At 45.6% G+C, this 20,011-nt stretch overlaps 2 protein-coding genes across 6 annotated transcripts; one reads left to right on the top strand and one right to left on the bottom strand.

Annotated features, from left to right (window-relative positions):
* The first annotated feature begins 340 nt into the window (after window positions 1-340).
* LOC111850494 (procollagen C-endopeptidase enhancer 2-like) lies at window positions 341-7,384 on the top strand. Its single transcript, XM_023824442.2, has 9 exons — window positions 341-520; window positions 795-903; window positions 1,214-1,469; window positions 2,884-3,008; window positions 3,202-3,338; window positions 3,804-3,967; window positions 5,024-5,107; window positions 5,433-5,600; window positions 6,518-7,384. Exons 1-9 carry the CDS (start codon window positions 450-452, stop codon window positions 6,646-6,648), a joined length of 1,245 nt encoding a protein of 414 aa, XP_023680210.1. The 5' UTR covers window positions 341-449; the 3' UTR covers window positions 6,649-7,384.
* Window positions 7,308-19,716, bottom strand: LOC111850493 (short transient receptor potential channel 1-like). Of its 5 annotated transcripts, XM_023824439.2 has the most exons (13): window positions 19,382-19,716; window positions 18,501-18,655; window positions 18,206-18,301; window positions 16,465-16,667; window positions 15,290-15,421; window positions 14,700-14,895; window positions 13,615-13,951; window positions 12,500-12,639; window positions 11,726-11,869; window positions 9,880-10,064; window positions 9,595-9,796; window positions 8,778-8,963; window positions 7,308-8,231 (listed from the first exon to the last, which is right to left on the bottom strand). In XM_023824439.2, exons 1-13 carry the CDS (start codon window positions 19,506-19,508, stop codon window positions 8,037-8,039), a joined length of 2,298 nt encoding a protein of 765 aa, XP_023680207.1. In that variant the 5' UTR covers window positions 19,509-19,716; the 3' UTR covers window positions 7,308-8,036. The 5 variants fall into 5 exon arrangements, with proteins under 5 accessions (XP_023680207.1, XP_023680208.1, XP_023680209.1 ...); XM_023824440.2 differs by lacking the exon at window positions 18,206-18,301 and having other exon boundaries at window positions 19,382-19,713; XM_023824441.2 differs by lacking the exons at window positions 18,206-18,301; window positions 18,501-18,655 and having other exon boundaries at window positions 19,382-19,704.
* Between the last annotated feature and the right edge of the window lie 295 nt (window positions 19,717-20,011).

Here is a 20,011-nt window from a genome sequence, read left to right as displayed (position 1 = left end):
GGTTATTAATTATTATGAGTATAAAAATAAATGAATATAATCCATACTCACTAATCCTATATTAAATTGTCTTTGTGGTTCTATGTTAACGTAAATAGTTTTCTATAAAACAATCATGGAACAATACTGTCTCATTCTTTTGTGACTGATACGGCCAATAGGATATTTAAATAATTAGAAATTATTTAAATATTAAATATTGTGAGAGGAAACAAAAACGTTTATGGTATCTATAGACCCGACGCTTTCCGACTTTGATCCAGGTTTTGGAAAGCAACGACAAGCTGCCGGCAGCTCCCACCTACTCCTCTACAGAACAAACGTTATATTCATAAATTCCAGATTGTAGCCAAAGTAACTCCCCCATCTCACGTCGGGCTCCTGAGTCCACGGCGCAGTCCTCTCTGAACTATCCCGGGCCAGGACAGGAGGTTAAACTGCCCGAGACAATGAGATACGTTTTTTGTGTGATTTGGGGTTTTCTCCTTTCTGCATGGGTGGACTCGCAGTCTCAGCGGAGGTATTTGGTTTTTATGTGCATGCACGATTTTTATTTTTTTTCTCCATTTTCCTTCAAAGTCGCATCCAGCGTGTTTACGACCGAGTGTACTGGCACACATGCAGCATGAATTGGCGAAGGGATGACGATGATAAACTTTAAGGATACGTAGGCTGCTTAGGGACGGCAAAACTTTCGTAATAGGACGCACTATACCTTCTTATTCTGATGATGTTGCTCGCATATCGCACCAATAATTTTAACCACGGCTTTTGAATTAATTCTGCTGTCTCAGGCCAAATTTTACATGCGGTGGAAATTTGACGGGCGAATCTGGGATGATTGGAAGCGAAGGATATCCCGGAGTATATCCATCAAATACAAAATGTACATGGAAAATAACGGTAAGTTTATTATTATTATTATTATTGTTATTATTATTATTATTAGTTTCAAGTAGAACTACTGCCCACAGAGTACCACTCACCGACAGAACTGGTAATATTTAGTATATTACACCAATTAACTTTTTATACATATTTATAAATAATTACATAAAAATGTATTGCACGTATCTTTCAGAGTTAGAAGCCTGCCGTCTGCTGTTAATTAGAATATAAATGCCCCACAGAAAATCGCTTTAATTGAAATTAAACACAATTGATTTTATTTCGTTAATATGGGTTGTGGCGCTCTCCACGTCCCTTCGCGCAGGTCCCCGAGGGCAGGGTGGTGTCGCTGAGGTTCCGCTCCATTGACCTGGAGAGCGACACTCTTTGCAGATACGACTACGTGGATGTGTACAGCGACCACGCCGGCGGCCAACGGCTCGGCCGCTTCTGCGGCACCTTCAGGCCGGGCGCCCTGGTCTCTAGTACCAAAAGGATGCTGGTGCAGATGGTGTCGGACGCCAACACTGCTGGTAGCGGGTTTCTGGCTGTGTTTACCGCCGCGCACCCCAATGAACGAGGTGCGGACTCTCACTTTTACGCTCATGTAGGACCGACGGGTGGCATTATTATATGACACCACGTGACACACAGCTGGGCCAGTAGTTGTGTTATATGGAAAAAGGTTCGTTTTCACAGCTTTTAAATTAACCTAACAAAACATGCAGTTATGTGCAGACTTGGCAATGATAAAATTGTTTCTTTGAAGTATTCTTTTAATATAAACGAAAACAGATTGAATGTGGTCTCTGCGTTTAAGCAGAACAATTTGCAGCATTTGGAGAACTGAGAACTTTGCTGCAGTTGGAGAACTTTGCTTAAAATGTGACTGTCTTGGAGTCGCAGTGACAGAGCAGGGTGAGAATCTCCCATCTGCATATAACTGGCAGCAAAATTCCTGCCTGACTGACAAGTTCCCAGGAATTTTAATTCCAGGGTGTACAGAATGTTCTGTGTGGACAGGTGTTGGTCACCTGGTACATAAAGTGGGAAGCAGCTGTGTGTGGACTCTCGGGATGTCCTCTCAGCCACACTGTTCTGCTGAATGTGGAGATGCCCAGTAATGAACCCAAACTAATGCATCAGCAGTATGCTTTGGTGTACATTAAGGCTAATCAATTAATGGCCCAGAGGACCAAATGCATAAGCTCTTCCAACTCTCATTACACCACTGAAAGCTCAGGATGGATGGTAGTATAACCAAGACAGAATTTGAATCAGGTGCCCTGTGCCCAGTTTCAGCAAAGGTGTTTTGGTCTTGCCTGCCCTGGATCATTACCAAGTCACGCTGGCATCCATCTTTAAAAATGCAAAGTTTGCCAAATCAGAATTACAGTTTTAATTCTTCACTAAACCGTAAAGCTGGTGTGGTTTTACACTGCTATTAAAGGCTGATAATATTTCTGCATGATGCTGTTTAACTCTAAACTGAGAACAGACACAGACTGTATTTGTGACTACAGTGCACTGTATGTTATAATCAGAACAAAGACTGAAAATGAGAGAAAATTCATATTGCTGTGAACAGAGACTGGTATCCCATCAAGTGCCACTTACCTCATGCTTGCTGCGATAGGCTCTAGGTTCTGCATCCTATGGATTACGCTGTGATGTCACCTATGTTTTCTTTTTCTGTTCTTTTATTAGAGTGAGCATGTATTTGTTTAGTGAGTTTGGCTTGTTGTTTTTGTCTAGATTTGACTGACCTAGTCTGATGTAGGCCCGCATACATAACAAATATATAATCAGATCAGATATACGGCATATATAATTTGGTAATTTCATTTAATAATTGAATTTTCGTCATGCTTGGGCCAGCTTTAGGACACATAAAGAAAGCCAGCTGTAGGTCTGTGAACCGGCCTTGAATTACAGCAGTTCTAGCTGAAAACTGCTGCATCAGCGATGTATGACAACAGCCAGTGCACCTTACAGGCGATCGTTATTGTGGCGGGCGGATGGTGAAGCCATCCGGCTCCTTCAAGACCCCAAACTGGCCGGAGAGGGATTATCCCGCTGGCGTCACCTGCACCTGGCACTTCATAGCGCCTAGCAACCAGGTGAGCATCATGTCGTCATGGAGATGGATTCTCACATTCCAAGGGGAAATGCCCACCTTGCAATGTGATTATGAGGTTAATATGCAAAGGATAACCATCTGTATTAAAACCTGACTGTAGTTATTCTACAGTCGGTGCTTCATCTAAATACGTTTGTGACTTTACTTCTGCATGCTCCACTTAAACTTACGAGGTCATCGAGCTGAAGTTCGAGAAGTTTGACGTGGAGAGAGACAGCTACTGCCGATACGACCACGTGGCGATTTATAACGGTGGGGAGATGAACGAGGACAAGAGGATTGGGAAATTCTGCGGTGACAGCCCTCCAGCGTAAGCAGAATATCAACAAAATGGTGACCCAACATTCACAAACACTGACTTGCAGATTAGGTACATTGACACACTAAAACCTTTGTCTTTGCACTGTAGGAGCAAATGGCATCACTGGACACTTTTTGGCCCAGTGCATAATTATAGCTGATAAGACCTGGGGCACTGTTAGAAATTCATGCCCCCTGACAAAATGTCACCTTGGTCCCTCTCGGCAGATTTCGCAATTGGTTCCCCAAAGATATATTTTTTGGGGCCCCTGAAAAGTGTTAAATCTGCCAGGTTATCCTTGTCCCTCTGACTCCCCTTGATGTGACAGAATATGTAGATTAATACATTATGTCATTTTTTTTTTGGGGGGGGGGGGGGGGGGAATGCAGTTTAATGTGTACACAGTAGTGTGGTGTGAATGTATTATTTCTCATGCTAATTTTGATGTTTGATCTCGCTGTCGTTTAATCTCAGGCCAATCACCTCAGAGGGGAATCAGCTTGTGGTTAATTTCCTCTCTGACCTCAGTCTGACCGCAGACGGGTTCATCGGTCACTACAAGTTCAGGCCCAGAAGACTTAGGACCACTGCTGCGCCAGTTACGACCCCCACTACATCCACCACGGTTACCACTGCAAGTATGTGGCTCAACCCCCCCCTCCCCCACAGCCTCTTAGATTTTGCCTGCCTGAGAATTTTAAAATACATCCGTTTTCCACAAACGCTTATCCAGTTTAGGATCATGGTGAGCCTGGAGCCTATCCCAGAATGCACTGGGCATGAGGCAGGGGACACCCTGGATGGGAAGGCAGTCACAAGGCACACACTCATGCACAATGGACAATTTAGATTACATTAACTCACATAAACGTTTATCTTTGAACTGCGGGAGAAACACAGAGAAAACCCATACAAAGAAGGCGGGAATTTGAACCTACAACCCTGGAAGGGTGAGGGCGATATTTTGGTAGGTAGCTTAGGAACAGTTTGACTATTTCTGTCACATTCCCAAGTGTTGTTTCTAAGCTGAACCCCTAGTTGTTATGGGCTCTGATGTTCTGATGTTTTCCAGAATGTGGATGTGTAAGAGTTTGGGTTCTGTTGCGGTTAGTTCCTGGTTAGATTTCCCACTAGGAGAGAGGAAGTTATGTGGCAACCAGACATGCAATTTTTTCCCCCTGCATTACTGCCGGCCTGTCAGAACGGCATGACAGCTGTGGTCCAACCTTCAGACAATCACTATAAGAGAGGGAGCCGTTGGTCAGACCTCATCGAGCTCCGTTAGCGGTCAGGCCTAGAAGGGCAAGGCATCGGCTTGAACATCTAGGACAAAAATCATAAAAATCTGCAAAGATCAGACAATTAAAATGATTGGAAACCATTCGTCGGGCAAGCATCCGGGGAAATAACAACCGGTCCTGTCGATCAGAGTGGGTTAATAGCCCTACTTTGCACTGAAGGAAAACTCCAGCCATCACCATAAATTGATCCCGGCTGCGACCAGGGCGGAGGCTGCGCCGTGCCGCACCGCTGCACCAGGAACCGCGAGCGCTTCCTTACACGCCGATTTCATCATGCGGGCCTGCAGAACCTTCTGGAGCAGTCAAGTCAATTTCACGTGGCGGCATGAATTGGCGTAAGCGTGCGACTCATGCTTTTTTTTCCCTCTATCACCCCCCCCCCCCCTTTCCCAGTGGTGAAGTATTCCCCAGATCTCTGCAAGAAAAAATGCGAGAGGAACGGCACCCCAGAGAGCCACTTCTGCGCGAGCAGCTTCGGTAAGCTGCCCCCTGCTTTCCTCGCACGCAGCCAGCATCATGCGTCCCAGAGAATTTATCTACGTTTCCATGTACGTTTTTATTCTCTCTGACATTCACTACCAGCGTGTGTGTGTGTGTGTGTACTTGCAATGTTAATCACTCCTCCTTATTTGGCTTTTCCTGGCCTTAGTGCAGAAAATAATGAACTTCCTAAATCAGTTTGCAGGATATTAAGTCGCTGGACTCATCTAGCGGGTGATTGATCCCGAAACGAAAGCTCTGGCTTAGCCTAAACCGTCCCTGTCCCTCTGCTCTACAACCGATCTTTATGTTTGTCGCCTAGTGATCACCGGCACCGTGATCACCACGGCAGTGCGAGAGGGCAGGGTTCATGCCACCATCTCCATCATCAGCATCTACAAGGAGGGCGACCTCACCATCCAGCAGGCCGGGAAGAGCATGAGCACCAAGATCGTTGTGCTGTGCAAGAAGTGCCCCTTCATCCGACGTGGTGAGTTTCTGGATGATGATGCCACAAGTGCCTTCTCTCTTGTAGGCATAGGGGGAGTTTGATGTGTGCACTTGGGGCTTCAAAACACCCACATCCTGCTTACCTTATGTGTTACCACATGCTGAGGTGGAAAGTTCAACTTTAGAAAGTACAGACCAAGATTTTGATTCAACCAACCAATTGAGTTGTTTGTAAATGGGACTCTTTATACTCAACTGTTTGGTTGGTAGCGGAATTAGCTTGTTTCTTCATTTCGGTTCCAGTCAGCTGCCGCCACATGTTTTAGAATAGAATAGTACATGTATTCAGATATTTGTGAGAGCAAACTTGGGGGGGGGGGGGGTAGTGCATGCAGGGTCAGGCAGCCTGCAGCACCTCTAGAACTGGGGGTTAAGGGTCTTGCTCAAGGGCCCAATGGCGGCATCAGTCTTCTGGCGCCAGGATTCGAACTGGCGACCTTCTGATCAAGGACACAGACTCCTAACATTAAATATCAAAGGTACAGGGTCCCCAGTGTGATTCTGGAAGATTCTCCACATCGATCAGCATTCGAAAGTCAGGATGGTGGGAGGGAGAAAGGATCTTCTAAAAACATTTCTCTGGGTAGCTATGAGCTGTAAATATGCTGAGGATGCTACCGTAGCGCTCCGACGCCGGCCTTCAGGCTGAATCAACTGCGGGGCATTGATCACTTGTTTTTATTGCTTTTCACTCAGTCTCTGCAAAAAAATGTACTTAACATCTAAGGTCAGCTACAGTATGTGGCATTCGATGTCATTTAGACTCCATTATTTGGCTGTTGGATGCCTATAAATAAGTATTTGGGTTGGAGTTTTCCTTGTACTTTTGGTCTCCTGGGTTCATTGATAGTTTGAAGCTGTAAGTATGTAGGATGCTACATTTGTACTCTGTCTTAGGTCTCAGTTACATTCTCATGGGCCAGACGGATGAGAAGGGACAAGGGGCCATCAGCCCTCAGAACTACGTCGTGGCCTTCAAGGGCAAGAGCCAGAGAGTGCTGGATGTATTAAAATACCAGCGATGCTGAATTCCGCGAAACTTCCCCCTGGACGCATACCCCGGTCATTGCAGAATCCTGGGGGCACATTAGGAGCAGACGCTCGTGGATTATCTTCTGTTTTTTTGTTCCCTTGTTGACTGTTGACCTTTGGGACTGAAGCATAAATGCGGTTTGTGTCTTAGGATTCGTGAGCAAGTACGGTCTCTTCCAAGGACGTCATTCTTGGTGTTCGGATTTTACGCGAAAAACACAGGCCATACCTTCAGCAGGTTTTGTGTCTGTGGTGTAGATGCCATGTCGCTGGGCTCTGTAAATTCATGAGGTTATTGTTACAACTACTTTGTGTCCTTGCTAACTAGAATTTCTCAAAAAAAAGCCTCCTTTGCATGCAATGACCAAAATCTGTGTGAAAAACACAGAAAATGCGTTGACTGTTAAAGCACGAGAGAAAATGTGATTCAATTAAAGGGCAGAAACTCATACTATGCTGAAATCATAAAATGTGAAAAGCATTCCCTATATTGGTTAATGTGCAATAATTTTTTTTAAAAAGCTTTTCAGAAATAATTGGATAAACATATAATTTTATCATTTGCATAAATCATTTTTTATCAGAAGAGTCATTTATCCAGTTAATTCTTTTTTAGCATAATAGTTGATGTTTGTAAAGATGCTGGAAAAAATAATCTTTTCAAAGTGTTTTTTAATATTTATATGATATTTTGTACAAAGAAATAAAACTCACAACAGTGTTTATTCTGAAGTCATGTTGTCTCCATTACTTTTAATTGCGTGGAAAAAAAAACAATGCAAACCAGTTTAATCTTTGATTACTCAAAGCCCATATTGAATTAATATTCTGACCACAGCCAGGTTACACATGCCAAAAACCAAACTTAACTGGATCTGTCTGCAATTTCAATGCCTCTGTCACTCAATAAGCAAACTGGCAGGCAGACACACTATTTTTTTGCTATTTGGCAAGACAAAAATTTGTGTGATTTATTATTTTTAATGCAGAGAGAATAACTGTGCAAAAATGATTATATTTATGTTGACTGGTGTATGAAATATGACTTATGATCCCAAAATAACTGATCAGAATTAGGTTGGTTATGCGCTAAATATTGTATATTATGGGGCCTTAATCCTGATAATATTTTTATAAATGTTTAAAAAGCCAAAGGGTTTCAGTTTTGGCTGGACTTTAATGCTTATTGGATCAGGACCGACTTCAATCAGAAGCAGTTTGCATTGTTTACATAGCTTACTTCTGGAATAGCTGAATATTTTATTATAGTAATTTTGGGTAAAAATAATCCCCTGGAGCATAACTGTCTGTTCTGAGGCCTGAGACCAACACCTTCGGGTCACGGGTTCGAGTCCGTCACAGCTGGACCTGGTGCACTCAGCACCTAGGGAGTTTGCAGCATGGCACGAATGTCACTGCGAAACCTGGACAGCTCCTTCCGGAGGTGCTCGAGGTTCTCCACCGTAACTCGCCCAGCTCTCTGCATCTTCTGCCTGCTGCTGGTGAGGTAGCGGTGGACCAGGCAGCACATGACCTTCTGATAGTTTTTTTCCTGCTTTGCCTTCTGGCTCCTCCGTTCCTGGACAAGAACGACAATAAAAACAAGGCACGTGGTCTGGGCTTTTGACAGAGACCTGAGAAAGGGGCAGGGTTAACGCCTTGTAGGGAATGTTATGTATCTGGCAAGCAGAGGTGGAAAGTTCAGGTTCAGAAAGTACAAATCCAGACCAAGATTTTGTTTCAACCAACCAGTTGAGCATAAAGAGTGACATTCACAGAATACTCAACTTAACGTAAATAATTGCCAGAAAGTTTGCACACTGCTAGATTTCAGAAGCATTCTTTGTACCTTAGGACACAATTTCAATAACTTTCATTACTTCAGTAAGGAAATAAAGAGAGTAATTGCTGGCCTCCAGTTATATTACATTACATTTATTAATTTAGCGGACACATTTATCCAGATGGGCAGACAATTATGAAAGTAGGGCCAGGCAGTCTCTGGAGTAGGTGAGGGCGCTGCTCTTATATTCCTTACTTATTTCATTTACAAGCTGAAAAACAGACGTGATCTGGACCATTAGTCAAACGCGTCAGCACCACACGCACCCAGAAAACAAGCTACCTTCTCCGTTTCCTCCGCTCCTGCGGTGACGCGAGGATGAGCCCGGCTGCTCAGTGCCGTGAGCAGATCACCCACAGCTTTGGGTGTGGGGAGGATGTTGAAGGGTGGGGGCAGGGTGGCCCTCTTGTCGAAGTAGCTCATCCACAGCTTAGCCCGGGCAAACTTCCACTCCTGGTCCTCATGGCTCTGCATCGATTTGGAGACAAAAGACTCGTGACATTTTCCCTCATGGACACCGATTAAGCACATTTCATGTATTCTCACCGTCTGGCCTGATTGTGGAATCTGATTGTGAGGGGCACCACTGAGGGAGTAAAAGTTAGGGCAATTCCTAAAGCCCTCTAAAAATCTAAAAGCCCTCTAAAAGCTCTAAAAATTCAAAACATAATTGGATTAGTCTGGGTTGGGGGCCCAGTATAAAATACTTTCATGGGGCCAGAAATCTCTAATGGCACCCCCTGGTCAAAGGTAGGGTTAATGAGGACCGTGAAATTAATCAAAGATTCCTGAACTTGCATATAGCCTGTTCAGCTGGTGGCTTCACAACCGCATTTAACTCCGCAGGAAACTTTACAGGGTTAATAGCAAGCGTGCAGCAACATGTCGCAGCTGCGCGACTGCCTGGTGACCCGTGACCGCCCCCCTGCTGCGACCCCAAACCGTCTGACATTTCTCGTAATTGTGAAACATGGTTCGCCTGGACGCGGTGTTGAATTTCTGAACTAGAGAAACACGAGCGCGGTGTTTTTCAAAGTGCGCCGCACGGCCCGTCGCAGGATTCGTGATTTATTCAGTGAGCGGCGCACGGAGTGCTTACGGTGATCCGGCGAAAGCTGTCGTGCAGCACGGCCACAAGGAGCTTGGTGAGGACCAGGACGACGGAGACATTGTAGGCGCCCGCGATTAGGGCGCCGATGAAAGAACGTGGCTCTTCCGTCGGCCCAATCCTAGTTACGAAGAGCGACACGTGGGCTAGGGAGAGGACGTACCAGAATAGGGCTGAGCAGGTGCCCTGGAACCTATGGTACAGGAAGCAGAAAATCATTGGCACAGGTTAAAGGTCAAAGGTTAGGGCCCTATACATGAAGTGATAGCACCTTACGAGCGGAAGACTTCGTTGGTCTGCTGCTTGCAGTATATGCCCTGGCAGCCATCCTCTGTCGCTTGGTCTTCCACCATTCCCTCCTTGCCATACAGTTGGGTCAGCGCCATGGAGAAAGACAGCAGCCCCAGGAGGAAGAGGCTCAGGAACCTCCCAAAGTCCTGCAGCATCTGGCCCATTGAAATCTGTCAGTGAAACAGCCGTATCTTCAGCAAGGATCTAGCCAAACACCCAAACTAAAGTGATTTCATGATTCTATATTTTGAGAAGAGACTGTCCTATTATTTTTAGGTACTCATCAGAACTTAATCAGGCCCTTGGCTGTTAAATTTAGCAACACCAAAATATTATAACATTGCCCTAATTTGATCCCTTTTCTCTACGCTCCTGATGTGGTGACATCTAAAAATAAGAGTACGGCGTACACCTTGAATTTCCCCAGAGCTAATAATCACGAAAGCTAAATAGGCTCAGTCTGGGAGCAGGTCTCTGTTCTGGTTTCCTGGTTTTGGGCACCATAAATAAATATCTGCAGTGGGGCTTTTCCCTGTTTCTTAGGGGAGTTTGCATATCTCTGTTTATGTATTTTTGCTATATACTGGATTTTTCATTGCTCTGGAAACCATGAATGTAAAGATCTCATGCGTCCAATCACATTCCTAAGATTCCCGTCCTAAATATTTCCAGAACGTTCTGCAGGGAGGCCGTGAGTCACCAGGTCGGTGCCCCCATACTGAGCCCTGGGTGTCCCAGATGGGGTGGCCTGCCTAACCCTCCCAGCAGCTGTGGGCTTGCTGTCCCAACCGGCTCCTCTGCCTGGCAGGGATCCCCCCCCCCCCAGGGGCAAGTCTGTGGGCTGTGGTGGGTACGGTAGGGGCAGATGGGGCCAAACCAATTTTTTCCCAGTACATTCCACTCTTAGATCTTGGCAGTAGCTCGGCGTCAATAGCTGGAATCCTGAGTGTCACACTAATCGTTTCAGTAGTTTTTCTGCACAAGACGGCTAGATGACAGCATCTGAAGCCTCAAATCTGCTGCCAGTCATTCCATCTCAGAGCGACGTGAAATAAAACCAGGCTCTGAGACAGGAGCAGCCACGTAAGATCACAAATGGAACAAACTCTGCAAGATCCCCTACCGAAAAATGTGACCTCAGCACCTACGGCGTAGTTCTGTACGTCTATGTTTTTTTACACGTGATTGTTTGATTGTGGTGATTAACATCACACATTTTAATCTATATTAGGGGGTCTAGGAACCGGGGTAGGGAGGTAAAGACAGCATCTGGATGTTAATTAAAGCAGGCTGACCGCATAACTTTTGTATATGTAAACATAAAGAGTTACGCGACATTTGAGAAGCGTTTAAAGCGTTTAACCCGCGGACTGTTTATAATAGGTGGCCAAATAGGCGTAGAGAGCTAAACCTATGACACTCAAGAAAAATAAGCATGTGGTCAAATTAGCTCCTGGCCAAGATGGTATTAGTAGCGTTGGAATCTTTTTTGGGGAGAAACTGGAATGAGACCTCACTGGTCTTTGGGGTGGCGACGGAGAAAGCCTGGAATGTTCCTGAAAGCTCTGAAAAGTCCACTGTCATGGGACAGATCTGCTAAAGATGCCATGCTAGACAGTGGATAAAAGCCATAAAGTGTTTTTGTAGTCGGATCAGTTTGAAATCGCAACAGATTCTCTAAGGACCACATATATCAGCAATGGCACATGAAGCAGTAATGTTTTTTGACGATTCCAGAGTTAGACTGGTAGAGGCCCCAGTATGGAAGGAGTGAAGCAATCACTACACACGTAACTAATTCTGCACTGGATCGATAAAGACGGTGCAGTACCTGTAACGGCCCGAGGGTGGCGCTACTGGTGTACACGAAGAAAAGCCGCAGGTAGCTCAGAACGCTGGCGAGGGCGAGGAGTCCCTCGGCCACCAAGATGGGGTGAAACGCATCCCAGCTGGTCCTGTCTCCTAAGTAATCGAGCTGGAAGGAACATCCAGTCGTCAGCGTTCTTTCACACCTGCGGCAACTTCGCCGCCATCAGACTGACAGCTGTGCAGCGTATGGGACCCAGGTAACTCAAAGTCATTTAAGTTACAACCAGAAAAAAATGCACGCCTGCAGACAAAAATGAAGGCCCGGGGCCTTCAAAAGCACGCCATCTGTTCTAGACGAAATGTCAGTGTCAACTAAAATGGCAACATTAACTGTTTAATAATCCAATACAGTGTGACAGAGAGTCTGGAGCCCTATCCCAGCAAGCAGAGGCCATGAGGCAGGGAACACCCAGGTTGATAAGCCAGTCGTTTGCAGGAATTACTCACTATGGGTAAATTTGAGACACTGATTCATCTGAACCAGATGCTTTTGCACTGTGGGAGGAAACTGGAGGACCTCAAGGATGCCCAGGTAAACATGGAGAGAATATTCATACTCCACATGAAACGCACAGCATGCTACGTAATATATTACACAGAACGTTATATGCAGTGTGTATTTCCACAGTAAATACGGCTTAATACTTCACTATGGTGGTACAATGGTCTGATTTTGCTGGGAGGTTCTGCTCTGGTGGCAAAATACGTCCGGATGCTGGTGGGTGGCGCTACACACCTGGCCGTGTGCCACCACCTTCAGTGCAAAAGTTGCCAGGTAGAGCGCGTTCATGGCAAAGCTGAGAAGATTGCGCGACTCCTCCATGAAATCCTGCAGCCCCTCATGCCAGATGATCTCAAGGTCCCACCACACCATTCCTGGGGGGAGGGAGTCCAGCATCAACCACACGCTGAGGGTCTGGGAGAGGAATATGGCTTCCCACCTTCGGAGAGCTGCTTACTTCATCGGGGGAGGAACTTCCATATCTGACACTGTGATCTGGAATGTGCAGTAAAAATGGCCCACGATGGTATCCACTAGACATAAGTCACTGCTTGAAGACTTTCATGATTTACGGCTGGGGAGTTTCTGATTGGATGTTATGTGGTTTAAATATCCTACCCTGGGATTCTTGAGGTTAAATGATCACAGCAATAAACCAGGTTTTTGGATTGATCTGATTGATGAGTCCTTAGATCCCAGAGATGGGCTACCACTGTAATATTCATATAAAAATCACTGTAGCGCATTTGGATTTTCTGGATTTTCCCTCAAAGTTTTGGCTGATCTAGCTAGTATTTTCATCTGCCAAAATCCCTCCTCTGCGCTGCGTCGGCCCCCAGCTTGGGGTTCATTCTCTGAGCATGCACGGCGCCCCCACCCTGTCAGAATCATTTATTTACATGATTTATTGTTCTTGGTATTTTGTTTTGCAATGGGAACACAAGGAACGACTGATTTACACATTATGAGAAATCTTGCCTCAGGGGCGGGCCATCAGTTTGTAATAAATAAAAAATAAATAAAACCACTGACAAAGAAATTGAAACTGTTCTCTGTAGCTTGGGGAACTTAACTGGAAATATAAGCTATGAAGAAACAAGCAAAAGAGATCATTCCTTACTTCTGTTGACAAAACTCTTAAAAAGACTCCTTGATAAAGCAAAATTAAAGAAAGCATGTATTCTTCTGTGGAAAAAAAAGAGGAAAGACTGCTTAAGAGAGACAGATAGCGAGCCCAAAAGCCTTCTAAACTCTAAAAAGCTGCTTGGGCATTCAGGCCCATGGAGGGTGATACTGACCCCAACAGAGGTGGAGGACGGGGGGGTGGGGGGTCGGTGATCACATCTCACCCAGGATCCAGAGGATCAGTAGGCAGTCGACGGCCCCCAGTGCTGGCTCTGCAGTTTGCCGTTTGTCTGCCGAGCGCCCCAGTGCGGAGTGGCTAAGCACCAGCAGGAAGGTGATGTAGGAGGCGCTATGCACCAGGAAGCGGATGAAGGGCGTGCTCATGGCATGGCCCGGGCGCGAGCGAGGCACCAGCAGATAGCATGCCGCTAGGCCCGGCCACAGCACCCCCACCGCCAGCACCACCAAGATCTGACGGTGGGCGGCGCGGCGGCGGAAAGAGGCCATCTCACCAAACCAAACAGTGTTGAGGAACTGCTGGCAGTTGGACTGGGCCACAAACTGGGGAAACAGAGGTTCTGGTTAGGCAAATGGGAGAATGGGAGAGGGAGAGAGAGAGAGAGAGAGAGAGAGATAGGGAGAGATAAATATTCAAATTTCACATTAGTCAACGTAAACAGATAAATGTTGTTCTTGTTTGCTGGCTTTGGGTATTTAACATGGGTTCCAGCAACGACTGGATACTACAAAAGATACCTTGAATTTTTCTAATTTGTACCTGGAAAATATAATCACTACAAACCAGGGCTTCAAATCCTTGCCCAAATGGAAAAATCACCATATTCCTAATTTTTTACTTAGGATGACAAAGTAGCCAGAGAAAAAAGCTGAAGAAAAATGTGTCGCAGAGAACCAATAAATGACATACTGTACAGTCATGGCAAGATGATAAACCTCCTAATGCTGCTGAAATGAAAGACCGTCTCATAAATAATCTGCCACTTTAACCTCCATAATCAGGCTCCATCCGAGGTTAACATGCTGCTCCATTGTTCCCTTGACTGATACAATGAGAACATCCCGTTCTTGCAGTGTTAGCCCAGATAAAAGAAAAAAACATCAATCGTATGCAAAAGCAATGCCACGTCAGCTGAATTAGATACTTACTGTCTTGAACTGTAATGACGTGGAATCACTAATATGACTAAATGATAGACATTGAGATTTACCACATAAACCGACATATTTCCTTCCCTTTTTCTGGAGTGATAGTTTCCCCATAGTGATGAAACTATCATGGATCTTTTACCTCTTTCTGGTTGTACTTGATGGCCAGCTTCAGGCGACTGAGGTTGACGTGCCCGTCCTGTGGTGTCCTGTCCTCCACAAGATCCTCGCTGGACGTGTGATTCAGGATGACCTCCATCTCTCGTGAGTTGCGTACTTGGGCCAACAGGTCTGTGGCAAACATCGTGCAGTTCCTGGCCAACTCTTGGTAGTCATTCCTGTGTTTATATCAAGGGCCTTTTCAATGCAGAATTGACATTTTAGGTGTTTTTTTTTTTAAAGAACATTTTTCAGTGTTCGCAGTAGTTTATGTGAGGAGCGCCACTGAAACCAAACTGCATCATTTTCAAGTGGAAAAAGCTCAACCGGATATATAAAATAACTCTGAACTCCAACAAAACAGATCATCTTTTATCCATATCTGTGACCAACAGCTGACCTTGTCAAGGTTTGTAGGGCCTACTAACCCCACTGACTATTTCTTCGGTCAATGAGGTAGATTACAAAGTCCTGCAGATCAAACTACACAGTTGCTGGGCTCCACCATACTTTCTGTTCTCATCCCCAGCTTCAGTCAGGCTAACAGGCCCAGTCCATCTTTATGTGCCGTACCTGAACTCCACCTCCACTGCACTGAGCTCCTTCAGGTCATCACTGAGCTCGAAGGCCCTCAGGATAGGATCCTCCTCAGTGAGCATAATCAGGGATGGACTTGCCAGGCAGCGGTAGATATCCAGGCGAAACCTGTGGGAGAGCAAGCGTAGAAAGGTGGGAAAATTGAGGATGGAAAGCTGGTGGAAAATTGCCTTGATATGCTATATGTTCACTGTGGGGTCTGTCCTAGGAACCCCCTGAAATATGTAAGCCCTGATGTGCCAGGAGTGACACATCCCAAGGAGGGAGAAGCATTTTCCTGCATACTGTCTCGGCTTAGTTCATGTCCAATGAGCAATGCTTTAACTTCCTCAATTCGCCGTGTGGTATTTGAAAGTCTTGTTAGTAAGTCTAGTAACTGAGGCAGGAGTTTCCACCATCCATGTTTAACAGATGTGGCTGTGATGTGTCATGACTTAGAAATGGTTGACATTTGAAGCGGTTTGCCACAGTGGGGAAAAAAAAATGTTTAAAAATAGTACGTAGGAAGCATTACTGCAGCGGAACAGAAGCTAGGGATTTAGAGAGTGACAGACGTTTACAACTCACCGGATTGATTTGCACAGGCTGAAACAAAGACAGAAAGCCTATGTACTTGTATGTTGATCATATAGCTTTATGTGAGTGATTCAGTGTCAGTAAATGATGAGGAAAAACAGAGCCAGTAGAAGCCCATGCGGAGCCACAGGCAAGCTGCACTCCCCTGTCTCCCCCCCCCCCCAGCAGCCAAGCCTCACTGCTAGCATCCCCCCCCCCCGGCCAGCACTCTACATGCGCCGTCTGCAGGGGCGTAGCTAGAAATTCTGGGCCCCCTGACAAAATGTTACTTGGATACAATTTTCCGAGCAGGCTGGGTGGGGGGGGTACTTGTTTTTTTAGATTTTGCCAAGAGGAGAGTCCCTGATGGTACATTTCAGGGCCACTATAAATTCCTGGGCCCCCTGAATCTGCAAGGGTATCCATGCCCCTCTGATGCCCCTGACTGTCCAGGACAAATTGAAATCAGCTGGCTACATGGGCACCCCCTCAGCAGAGGGCACCCTGGGCCGCCCATGTCGCTTAATTGGTAGCATGGCACTGAAAAACCAAATGAGTTGTTTGGTGTCTGCCGTAAGGTGACCGAGGCACCGTGCCTGGAGTGCCGAAGGCTGTCCTTCCTGTTCTTGACGCGGCACAGGGCACAGGGGCAGCCCACGGCATGCGGGCGCGGCAGCGAGGCTTCGCGGCGCAGCAGCAGCGCCAGGATCTCGTAGCTGTTCCTCTGGGCGGCCAGGATGACGGGCGTGACGTCCATGGTGGTGAAGTACTCGCTGTTCTGGATCTGCTCCATCAGTTTCTGAGATGGCAGAGACGTCAAAGCCCCGTCCTTTATGCGGACCCACACACACGCCAACCCCCACACCAAAACACCCAAAGTACCATTAGCTTCTCTACTCACACTATGTGTTGTGCACTTCAACTAGACCAGAGGGTTTCATTTTATTTATTTGTTTGTTTGAATTTATTCATAGTTGAATGATTCTTTGCTTTTTAGTATTTAACATTTAATAAATTAAGTATAACTGAACATTATTCATTATCTTTAAATGTTTATTTATTTCTGTATTCTGTTTTCCAGGATGTTTTATTTGCGTTTACTTTTGCACTATATGTGTCTTTGCACCTTGTTTGGCGCCACATGTATGTTTGTCTGTGCACCGTGTTCTTGCTGCCGAATGTGCTAGGATTTCCCATTGGGGTCAATGAAGTCCGTCTTAACCCTAATTGTATATACAGTGGGGCTGGGTGGCTTGGCGGGAGCTGTGCCTATGATGGGAAGGTCAGCGGTTCAAATCCCAGGGTCAGCAGAGTGATTATACCCTGGGTCCCCTAAGGAAGACCCTTAACCCACAAAAATGTATGTTACTTCAAATACAAATGTCTGTTAAATAAATGTTATGTATATTATTATTTTTTTCAACTGCTCTCCAAGTTACTGCCATATGAACCCGTTTATGTGGGAGGGCTCCGGGGCCGTAAATAACCTGACACCCGGAAATCAGGTAAGAGGAATTTTTCTTTCTCGCTGGTGGTTATAATGGCATGAAGCATCGGCGCAGGAACCAAACGGAGGCGGCACCGGGGTTTGTGGGCTCACGCAGCTCTGAACAGGGAGCGGCGCACGGACGGCCGTGCCGGAATGCCGGGGAAGCCGTTCATTCACAAAAAGGCACTTCAGAACCAAAACAGGAAAAAGGTCTGATTTTCTGACAGTGGCTTTGTCACATTTCACCTGCACACAATACACAACGAAGGCACAATTCTACTGACTTTACACTGAGAATCAGATGCTCTTATACTGAAATGGAAAATAAATGAGTCTGTTTTCTGAGGCTGTCATTATGGAATGATAATAGAAACAACATTAATAAAACACTATCCATCTTCCCGCTGCTTAGCTATTTATGTGGCAGAGACTTTTATCCAAAATGACAACCATCTTTCCAGAAAGCAGTCAGTCAGTCTCAGGACCAATTGGGGGCTTAAGGGCCTTGCTAAAGGACCCAATGGTGATGTCAGTCTACCCACCCCAGGATTTTATCCAGCAACCTTCTGGTCACAGGCACCGTGTCCTAACCCACTGAGCCGGGCACCACCAAGTTTATGGTGGGGGGGGGCTGGAGCCTATGCCAGGAGGCACAGGGCACAAGGCAAGGGTACGTCCACTTTCTGTACTCGCTTGTCCTATTCAGGATCGTGGAGATCCAGAACCTATCCCTGAAGCTACGGACGCAAGGCAGGGAATAACCCAGGATGGGATACCAACCCATCACAGATAATAATAATAATAATAATAATAATAACAATAATAACAATAATATAAGTTGGACTGACTGCCATGGATGCTGGGCGTGGCTGCCGGTGATTGAGGAGGATGTCTACAGCTTCCACTATTTCTGAACTGATGGCCAACAGAAGTGCATCTGTGGACTAAACAAATATAATCGGAGTAAAGCAACCATGATCGTCACAGCAGAGTTTACATTAGTATTTACGGGTCTGATATTCCGATGCTCCTCATGTCTGGGCACAAAGCTAGAAGCCTACTGGTTGGCTAACTGGGTGCCAAATAATCAGTCAAGAAAGTGTGCTCTTTTCTGATTGGCTGGCATGGTGAGGATGGCATCACCTGGCAACCGTGCTGCAGCAGCAGCTGCAGGACATCCAGGCTCTGGCTCTTGACGGCGACGGACGCCGCGCTGCGGCCCAGCACATCCATACAGTCGATATTGAGGCCCCTGTGGAGACCCTCCTCCAGGAGGCTCTTCACCGTGTAATAGTCACCTAGACGCAAATGACATCAGCCAGTGCAGAGTCCCTCCCACGCATCACAGCCCGTTCCGTGACATCATTTCCATCCAGGGACAAAGACACTCCGCAGAACTCATTCTTGCAGACCTTTATATGGTCAGAACCAGAGACGCCATTACTCACTGGGGCCTTGTTGATACAAGCTCTCTCCACTGATCCGTATAAACTAGCAATTGCCAAATTCTCCAATCTCACCAACGAACGGACTTTCTCCCACCGACAAGCTTCAAAATCAGAAGAAAAACACAGCACAGCACAGCATGCTATCCATCCGCTTCGCCACTCTGTTTGTGTTTGGGGACTAAGAGTTGGGAGCCTTGTGTGACTTGGACAAGCACAGATGGAAAGCAGAGGGCAAGGAGCCCAAAAAATGCAAGGCTGCTAAAGAAATAAATAGCTAATTAAATGGCAAAACTGTTTTAAGAAAAAATCTGTAGATAAGCCATCTGTCTGCCCCGTCACTCTCCAGAAAAAGAAGAACTTGTCAATGCCAAATATACTTTAAGGCAATAAAACGTGTTATTTAAATTCTTTAGATTCATAAAAAAAAAAAAAGATGTGCGCTAACCAGAACAGATAATTATTTTACTGCTAGCAAAATTCATTGAGTCACTGTCTGGATATTTGCAGTGTTATGCAGGTTTCTTGGTGCTGTGTATAAAGAGCAGAGATTAAAGCAATTGGTACTTTAAAACTCACCTCTTTCACAAGCCAGCAAGAAGGTCTTCTCATTGAGGGTTAGCTCGTTGCTCTCCGCTCTGACTTCTTTGAGCCTCGCGTACTTTCCTCGGATGGAAGGGTTCGCCTTCCGATAAAGATAATCCATGATCACAGGCAGAGATACAGCAACAGATCCACAAGTAAGCTGGGAGTAGACGGCTGAGGGAGAGGAATGTCCCCAGGAGCAGATCCAGAGGCGGCTCACAGTGTACTCGTGCGAGGCGGCTCACGGTGTACTTGTGCGATCCATCACTAGAATGAACTCAGTGTTCTGAGTTAAGGTAAACGCATACAAATAAGACAAACCTACTCATTCACACATCTATCAATGTAGGTGAACTGACAACAGTAATGAGGTGGTCAGAATTCTTGTATCCTGTATTGTAACTATATAATGTTAAAAAAAAAGAAACATCGATTAATGTCTTAATTTAGTTAACACCTTCAGGCAATTACGCACTTAAATGTACAACCAGAACCTGAAAACTAAATACTGTGCAAAATAATTTCCTTTAATTTTCAATGATGACTATGATGGTTTATGAGAATAAATACCCGAAACAAGGTAAAACTTATTGGGTAAATATGATTTTATTATTAAATTAAAAA

The sequence above is a fragment of the Paramormyrops kingsleyae genome, chromosome 21, assembly GCF_048594095.1.
Source record: "Paramormyrops kingsleyae isolate MSU_618 chromosome 21, PKINGS_0.4, whole genome shotgun sequence".
Taxonomy (NCBI): Eukaryota; Metazoa; Chordata; class Actinopteri; order Osteoglossiformes; family Mormyridae; genus Paramormyrops; species Paramormyrops kingsleyae.
The sequence above is the reverse complement of the archived record's forward strand: the minus strand, read 5'-3'. Positions and strand labels throughout refer to the sequence as shown.